General features: G+C 35.3%; 1 protein-coding gene across 3 annotated transcripts; it reads right to left on the minus strand.

Moving 5' to 3' along the window:
- Window positions 1-2,336: 2,336 nt before the first annotated feature.
- On the minus strand, window positions 2,337-6,726 carry LOC107783856 (protein IQ-DOMAIN 3-like). Of its 3 annotated transcripts, none has more exons than XM_016604884.2 (6): window positions 6,453-6,726; window positions 5,598-5,679; window positions 5,191-5,505; window positions 4,668-4,898; window positions 4,041-4,160; window positions 2,337-3,451 (listed from the first exon to the last, which is right to left on the minus strand). In XM_016604884.2, the coding sequence occupies exons 2-6, from the start codon at window positions 5,667-5,669 to the stop codon at window positions 2,816-2,818; spliced, it is 1,374 nt and encodes a 457-aa protein (XP_016460370.1). In that variant the 5' UTR covers window positions 5,670-5,679; window positions 6,453-6,726; the 3' UTR covers window positions 2,337-2,815. The 3 variants fall into 3 exon arrangements, with proteins under 3 accessions (XP_016460370.1, XP_016460369.1, XP_075084296.1); XM_016604883.2 differs by having other exon boundaries at window positions 4,041-4,163; window positions 6,453-6,620; XM_075228195.1 differs by lacking the exon at window positions 6,453-6,726 and adding an exon at window positions 6,290-6,401 and having other exon boundaries at window positions 4,041-4,163.
- Between the last annotated feature and the right edge of the window lie 2,795 nt (window positions 6,727-9,521).

Raw genomic sequence — 9,521 nt, forward strand, 5'->3', positions numbered from 1 at the left:
GCAACAACAAAAGCTGCAAAAAAGACAGCAGCGATATTACTGGAAAGGACGATTTCAATATTTCCCATACGCAATCCTTTGTACAGACATTGTGGCGGACGGATGCTAAAATGGAATATACCCACTAATATATCTAATGTTCCTGTTGCAATATGATGAGAAGCTACTCTCGGAACAAAAGGAACAAAACCTTCCACGCCCCATGCTGGATTTATAGGTTGTACTTTTCCCGTTAGTCCTTTTTTTTTAATGCACTTAATCTTTCGATAGTGTTAAAAAGCGAATGTGAAAGTGAAAATATAACATTTTTTGACAGCAGGCTTAGCTCTCAATTTCCTTGGCTATGGTATCACTAGTCGTCTCAGATTTCTCATGGACTCTGGTATTAGGTATGGTATTCAGTATTAAGAAAATATCAAAATATCGATACCGTATTAAAGTAGATACTAATTTTTATTATACACATTTTATTTATAGTATATCATCTCTTTGTTGTACATGTAGAAGATGTTATGTGAGATGATCTGTGAGAGTGATGTGCTCAGGGGAGGATGCAACTTAAAATAATCGAGTTTATCTGAACCTAGTACTTTCGACACGAAGTATAAATTTATGTGTAAAAATTCAAAAATAATATATATGAACCTATAACTATAAAAGTATAATGGGTTTGAACCCATATAGCTTAAATCTTGGATCCGCCTTTGAATTGCAAGGCATTTGCTACTCTTGGCTTTGTTCAGCTTGGTTTGAGAGCTTGACTAATTTACAAGAATCGCTCCTCGTCCATTTAATAGATCTCTACGCAGAGTTTCTTGGTCTTTGGACTACTATTTTCTTTGGCATTCATATTGAAGCTGGCAGTAAAAATGAGGGAACAAGTAGGTTGTAGATTTTGAGCCTTACTCTCTAGGTTGCCAAGCAGTTTTACGTAATGTTTCTATGATTTTAGAGTGTTTCTTACTTGTGTATTACTGTTGCATTGGATTAGTTCTTATTGTATTCTCAAAATTCAACAATAACTTTGCAAGAAATACAACATTTTTAATGACCAAATTTATTCCCTTATGTATCTTTTCTTTTCTTTTTTTCTCTATGAGTCGATACTTGCTGGTTTTGGATAAAGATTTTGTCAATAGTCAGGTGAGCTTATAACATTTTTATTTTTGTATTTGTGAGTACCTTAATTAAGAATATTACAGTATATGCCTCTATGCATTAATTATCATTCGAGCCGAACAAACCGAAGTTACCAGACCGAATAAATAGAAATCGAAAAGAGAAATATCGAATTATACCGAATTTAATTATGTATGGTATTAGTATAGTATTTTAAGAAATCGAATATCAAAATACCAAATCGAAATATCTAAATACCGTACCGTACCAACACCCTTAATTATGTGAACATTATCTGGTTTCAAAACGCAAAATTTGTCAAACTCAAAATTCACAAAAAAGGAAATATTGCCGAAGAAATAACTCAACATGGTGTATTAGTTTGGAACGTAAGTGAAACATTTGCCAACGAGCTTCAACAATAGAGTGATTTACTAACCAAAAATGTGAGTTAGAAACTGACTGCACCCTCCTGCATGTCTTCCCCCAAAAAATAGAAACGAGAAAACGAAAAATATATACATAATGGGAGTCATCCCTGTAGTGCATTATTTCTGCAATGGTTCTTACAATGCAGTGATCTTTAAGCAAAAGATTTCATTATTCTTCACTCGAGACAGTAGTTCACGACACCATATTCTCCATATGTAGATCAATCATCACTCGTAATTATTCTAACACTAAATTTTTTCAATTTTATAATTTATCATATACTTCCTCCGTTTCAAAATAATGATGATTTTTCGAGTAAGAATGTTACAATCACCTAATTCTTAATATGAATTCCTCTGTTTTAAATAAAAATATACATGTTTAGTAACAAGTGATAAAGTTGTTGGTAAAGTTGATGCCATGTGACCAAGAGGTCACGGGTTCGAGCCGTGAAAACAGCCTCTTGCAAAAATGCAGCCCTTTAGTAACAATAGAAACGAGTGATAATATATTATAAAATGAGGGCAGAGTCCTTAACAGTAAACTACTTCAATTAAAATCAATTTCTTTAGCTCACAATATTTTCCTTCTTCTTTAAACCTTAGAGTGTTTTAAAATGGTTCATACCTTGATTTTACAAGTTAAATAGAGATCTAATGTACCAAACAATGCATTAAAGTTGCACCACGTGACAAATTGAGTGAGTATAACTTATGCAATATAAACTTGTGTATGAATGTCAGGCACATGAGTTGTGTGGCAAAAAGTATAGCAGACAAAACAAATCAATTTAAGAATTTCGTATATTAACATAATCAAGGTAGAATCACACACTGATGATTCAAAATTACAATGTAATAACACCAGAATGGCTGGAAATTATCAACATCTAAAGTTGCACCCAAAGCAGAGAGAATAGAAACACAAAAGAAGAGCCACACCCCCACAACATCACTATAAAGAAAATGACACTACATTTAATCTCTAGCACACAAACTTTAAATGTAGTAATGCATAAGGTTAGAAACATGTTGGTGATTGAGATGGAAAACGACTCAAAATTATCAACGATGCCCGGATTTTCCATTTTCTCTTCCATTCCTATGTAGTTGCAGCTCACCTTATTCAATATGCACTCCCATGAGAATAGTTTTTTAAAATGACAAGTCAAATAAACAGTCTTAACTTCTTGATTCCGCTGCTATCTGAAGTACGTCCTTTCACTTCTCCAGCAGCGCTAGGATACTTGTATTTTTTAGATACTTTATATCTCTACCTTTGGTGGACCAGAATGTCTCCTTGGTCCACCGCCAGGGGATGCCGAGAAAGACAATCGCTTCTTCGCAGAGTTAATTGTTCCCTTCTCTGGTGTCCCGTTCTTTTCGAAACCCAAAGGACTTGGTAAGCGGGACCTGGCTCGTGCTGATTCCGTTGCTGCCATGTAACTTGGAACAGCTTGCGAGCTTGACAAGCTTTCATCGTCTCTAATTGATGAACCAGCAATACTATGCCTCCTGCAGCGTTCTGACTGTGCACTCGCCATGCTTCTAGAGTCATCATCAACATTACTTCCCCTGGGGCTTGCTGGCCTTATTCTCCCTGTCTTTGATCGGGGTGTTGATGGCGATTGGCGGCTAGGAGGACGGCTTTGCTTATGAGCGGTCGGAGAAGACCTATTGTCAAGGTGGAAATCACGATGAGTGATAGCAGTCACAGCATTGGGATGGCTTGCTGGGCTATTTGCAGCGACTTGGTCATTGTTAACTTCTTTATCGGTTCCACATTTATCTTCCCATGGTCGCGCAGCCATCCATCGCTCCAACCAACTCCATCCCCAGTGGGGATTATTTGGGTCCATGAATGTTTGATCTGTAGATTTTGAAGGATTCCTCCGTGTTGGCTGTTGTAAAAGTTTATAATTCCATATTACATTCTTCCATAATTTACATCATGTAACAAGGGATAACTCTCTACAAAAGGAAAACAACAAACACGAGTGTTGCATGGTATTGCTTGAAGTAAAACATGAATTTTCTTGTTAACTAGTTTTGGAGTTTAAAACCTTACAAATTAGATGGTTTTCCTTATCCATACAAAATCAAATGAATGAACGTTTTACCCCCAAACAAGTTGGAAACATCTGTATCTATAATTTGACATAACGATGTCAGGACAAAACCAAAAGGAAAATATTTGTAACTTTGACACTACCCTTTGATATCACATGTAAGAAAATAACAGATGGTAAAACTACGTTCCAAGTTAGATACATAATCTCATTAAACAAGACCACCAGTACTAGAACATAGTTCAACTACTTTACTTCGACGAAATGCAATATCAAGGATCTGGAGAATTTTACAGGAATGAAGCTATAAATGATAACAAGCTCTTTGCAGCTATCTTTCCTAGTTCCAAACCAAGCTTTGGTCTTATGATAAAGATTATGGAATAAGTATGTGGCAATTCAGCATAACAAAAGAATATACCTGATGCGTGTATGCATAAGCCAAAGCCCTTTCCCTTCTCATGGCAGCCTCCTGCTTGCTGTGGAGGGTCGCTTCAACTTCTTCCTTTGATCGCGTGCTGTCATTCCAATCATCCCCAGACTGCTACAAAATGCAATACTCAGCCAAAGGGAAGAAACCATGGCGAAAGAGCACACATTTCTTTGCAGGAAAACTAAGATAAAAGCCACCTCCAAGTGTAAGGAAAAAAGAAAACATTCCCTCCATCTCATTTTATGTGTTTCAGTTTGACTATGCACGAAGTTTAAGAAAAGTTAGGAAGAATTTGGAATCTTGTGGTCAGATGTGTGTAATATATTAAAATGCCCTTGAATCTTGTGGTCTTGATTATGCAATGTGGAATGTTGGAGTTAAAGAGTTGCTAAATATAGAAAAATTCATACTTTTTCATACAGACTAAAAATGAAAGTAAGACACATAAATTGAAACAGAGGGAGTATAAAAGAAGGGGATAACACAAAGCCGATCTCAAACTTTGAAGCTGATGATGCTGAAACATGATGTGGAACTCAAGGACCGCTTCGAAAACAAATTGGCATACAACATATGGGAAAGCAAAATACCGAATGCATATATAAAGGTAATTACAGAATATGCTTTCAGCTTCTCCTGCTCTTTCTCATGCTTCTGTTGGAGTTGTCTTTGGAGAGCCTGGTTATCCTCTGACATCCTAATTCTTCTGGCGCGAACCTGAGATTGAACACGAGCTAGTGTCTGCATGCACCTTAAGGTGGACGTGGCTTGTCGCTTGACAGATTGCCCTTGAATCATTGTCTTCAACCTAACTAATCCTCTCAAAGCCCTCAATGCTCTCCTAGCCTGTTGTAAAATAGGAAAATCAAAGCAAATGACAAACTTGAGAAACCAGCATACAATTCTTCAGTACAAACTTGAGATGGACTCTATACCAAGCATCTTAGATATTTATGGACTACACTAAAGCTAATCACCTACTAAAAGCACGTTATTCAACCTCTTGGTAAGTCTATATACAAGATAAACAACAATTTTAAAAGAGGAAGGAAGATACGTAATGAAATAATCCACACAAGGGAAAGGAAGGAGAAAACCTTCAGTTGTTAAACTACAATCAGAAGTTAGGCAATCCTACCAAGTATCCTCGAAAAGCTGTTTGTATTCTTATAGCTGCAATCTCTTCCTTTGATTTACCCGAGATACAGGCTGCAGCTGTTAGCCGAACGACCTCAGCAGCGGCATGAGCAGCCGCAACTGCTGCTTCTGCAGCAACAGCAGTGGCAATAGCTACCGAATAGGCATGTTTGTTCTGCTCATTCTCGGCTTCCATCAATTTCGTCTGCTCTACAGGATGAGGGGGTGCAGGACTCACTGATGCAGTTTCTGCATTTGAAGAATCCAATTCGCCGCTCCGTTGCTTTCCGGACCATTTTTCAGATTTCTGTTTTTTCTGTTACAAAGAGCATTGCACAGTAACTCAAGGAAATACAGAACATGAGATACCAAAAGGGGAAATAAGATGCCATTAAATTTATTGCTTACCTTGTCTTTCTTTTTGTTACTCGAACCAAGAGCCTTTCTCACTGCTGAAAACCAACTTCCTTTCTTCCCCATTTCAGAGCATCTTGCAGAAGAAGAAAATCAGAAATGAATAATAACATTACAGTATCAAATCAGTTCTGGAGAAAAAGCTGATAATTTCATACAGATTGAGAAAGGGACATATTTTGAAAACTGTTTAAACAGTTTTTTAGAAGATTGCTTCAAAAAGTCAAAAAAGATTTGAGGTAAAGAACAAATTACAAAATCAAAACCTGAAGCACAATATAGTTGACAGTTAAATAAAATCAATGTGCTAGTGGCAGTTCACAAGTAAAAATAAAATAAAATTTCAGAGCAGTTTTTTCTATACTTGATAAAGGTACAATAACTGAAAACAGAGAGATCTAGAGTCTCAGTTTCTGTTCATGTTGAAACAAACTGACAAATGTATCACAGTATTCAAATCTTTAGAGGTATAAAGTCTTATAAAATTTTAAAAATAATTATAAAAACCCCATCCACAGGCAGAAACAGAGATATAATTAACACAAAGGCCAGAAAGGTTACCAAAAGAAATAGAATCCAGCAACAATCAATCAAAAGGAAACAGAAGAAATGACACAATTCAGCATTAGAGAAAATTTCCCAAAAAGGGATTCAAGAAAAAATTGAAATCGAAACTACATTCTTACTTCACAAATCAAGATCATCATTAAAATGAAAAGGAAAATTCACAAATTGTACATCAAATTGACAATTTCCAGGTATATGTCATCACAAAACAAACAACCAAAACCAAACAATGAAACATAAAACAACAAAACAAAAGACAGCTTGCGTCTATTTGACATGTACCTAAAACTGAATCTTGATAAATATCAGAGCAAAGTTTTGTTCTTTCCCTGTTCCTTGTTATAACCCCCAAGTCCCCACCAGAAAAAAAAAGGCAAAACAAAATCAAGAAAACAATGGCCAACAACAATAATATGTAGAGCAAAACAAGAAACTTGTGAGCACGCTTTCAAGAATATGACTCAAAGGGAAAAAAAATAGAGGGTTTTTTTTTTTTTGGTGGGGGGGGGGGGGGACCTGGACAAGGAAAAGTTCAAAGGTTGAGGAAGTTGATGAAGACAAGAATAACGGAAAGGGTTAGTTTTGGTATTTTGACTTTATTTTTTTTGGAGGAATAAATGTTCTGTAGCAGAAACAGAGGATTTGTTTGGGGTGGGACCCAAAGACAGGCTTTGAAGTTAGGGCACAACGTGGATATATGTACTTTATCTCTTTTTGATTCTGAAACTGAGAGTCATTTCTTTTTTAACTGCAGACAACCAACCAACTTGCTTGTCTTTCAGTTATGGGTTTTTGCCAATTTTAACAGTCAAATTAATTGATTTATTTATTAGATAATTAATGAGACTTAGGGGGAAAAAAAAAAAACGTTTCGCTTTTCAAACTAGTGTACATTGTTTGTTTTCTTTCTTATCCGGTAATTCGTGGAAAACGATCGTTCAACTTGATAAATTTACTCACCTAGTAAAATTATTTTCTTTGTTTTAGCACTAAAAAGTCATTATTCATTTATATCTCCAAAAATCAAACACCATCATTAAAGCCACTTTTTATATTAAAAGATAATTTTACCATCCGATCAAGTTGTAATTGATTATCCCTCAATATAATTACTTGAGTACTGCTGGTGTTACTGCTTGTTGCTACTGTTTTTTCTTTTTTATCTTTTCTTGAGCTGGGGTGTAACACCCTAGAAAATTTTGAAGTGTTTTAAGACCATCAACAAGATTGACGGGTGCTAATTATATTAATTCGGGTATGAACATGACTAATAATAGGAAGGATATCAATTGATCATGATAATATATGTATGAGGTGCATTAAGAATGGTTTGTGGTCTAAAAAGATCCCTAAGGCTAAGTCAAGTTGGAAACTATACGATGGCTAAAGTTTCAAATGAGTTTGCACAAGATCTAACTTCAAACAAGAACAACTCCCAATATATGAAGATTTATGTGGTATACGTGAAGATTTATGTGGTATACGACCTATCAAATTAAATATCTATGACTCTAGTTTTCAATGCTTCAAACCGTTCGCCATTTGGATATTCCTACAAAAAGTTATGATCTTTTTACTAAAGGGTATCACAACAGTCACGTAGCTATGCGAGTTGTGCGTAGCTACGCTGCCTTGGGCGTAGCTGATTTCAGCAAGGTATTCAGATGAAGGGGAGCTGAAGAGGAAGGAGCGTAGCTACGCTGGAGGTGTGCGTAGCTACGCATGCCATCAAAATTATAAAAAGTGACTATTTGGGGGAGAGAAAAAGAGATAGAATTTTGGACAAGGGTCTTGAATCTAGAGAGAAGGAGGAGCACATCCCTCATCAACACACTTTAAGGTAAGTGTTTAAGATGCATTTATGACTACATAACACCTATTAATGTTAGTTTTAACATCATTCATGGATCAAAATCCATAGGAAATGTATTGAATCTTCAAGAACACCAAAAAGAGAAAAAGTGAGATTCTTCTACCAAGAGGTAATCTCTTCACTTGAGCTTCACATATATGATATATTGAAGTATGGGTAGCATGTTTATGAGTTTTATTTGAAGTTGTAACGGGATATTATATGAAACCTAAGGTGGGTTTTGAAAATAATATTTTGGGCAAAGAAGAAGATGAATATTGATGAATTGATATAAATGGATATGTCTTGAGTTTTTAATGATTCCTATAGACTTGATAACTTAATTGATGAATGAATTAAATCGAAAATCACCATTTGGATAAGATACAACATTAGTTCTTGAAATGGGTGTTCTTGAACCTAGGGTTTTGTTAGAGAAGACAATGAATCGTGACTTGATAATGTTGGGTAATTAACGTAGTATCATTAATGACTACAAATGAGTATTAAATGATAAGAATGGAATTGAATAGACTAATGGGACCTATTGGATAATTTGGGATGGTTGAAGGCTTGTTGCCGAATTGTGAAGTCTAAATGGATATTTATGAATCTTTTCGTATTTGTTTTGATTAGTTGGGATATCTAATGATAGATTTTGAATTGTGAGTCATATTTGGGCATTTTAATCAATGGAGCATTGTAGTATTTTTGGAGCTTGAAGATTGAGGTAAGTTGATTATGACTTACTCTTCTTGAGGGATTCTCCTTAAAAGCATGATTTGTTAATACATGATATTACTTATAAATGTGCATCCGTACTTATGGGGACAAGCGGGAAGGATGTCACCATGTGTTTCTAAGTTTGTTGATTTTGAAGTGTCATGTGATTTTATCTAAAAATCGTATTTTTAAAATTTATTTGCAAGATGACACTTAATGAAAATATTATAAGTTTTATTAAAACTAATGTGTTGATAAGAGTATAAACTATTTGAGTACTAAAGATACGTTTTCATGAAAAAGTATGTGTTTTGAACTTTGATCAATAGAGTAGCACTTGTTGTATTTTTTAAAAATTGATGTTAAAGTGCTAAAGGCATTAAAATGAAAAAAGTTATTCATTTGATTTTGTTCAAATGGTTTGGATTGGCTATGAAAATTATGATTTCATAAAAATAGATCCTTTGAGGCTTTTAGGCTATGAATCTATTTTTGATATTCAAATATTTTGGGAGTTACTAGTGGAGACAATCGAGATAAGTTCGAACATTGAGTTCGTTACCATGGAACTACACGTGCCGGTGTAGGGACACATTCCAAGGCTAAGCCGAGGTTTATGGGATAAAGTCCCCCATTGGGATGGCAAATGATCATTACTTAAAGTAATGAGATTAAGTTGACTCGTACGACACTACGGGAAGCCGTCCAGACAAGTAGGGTCAAATACTTGTTGCTAGGTCGATCACCTAGCAGTTGTTTATTATATCGGTGTCGGT

Source organism: Nicotiana tabacum, chromosome 13, assembly GCF_000715075.1.
Source record: "Nicotiana tabacum cultivar K326 chromosome 13, ASM71507v2, whole genome shotgun sequence".
Lineage (NCBI taxonomy): Eukaryota > Viridiplantae > Streptophyta > Magnoliopsida > Solanales > Solanaceae > Nicotiana > Nicotiana tabacum.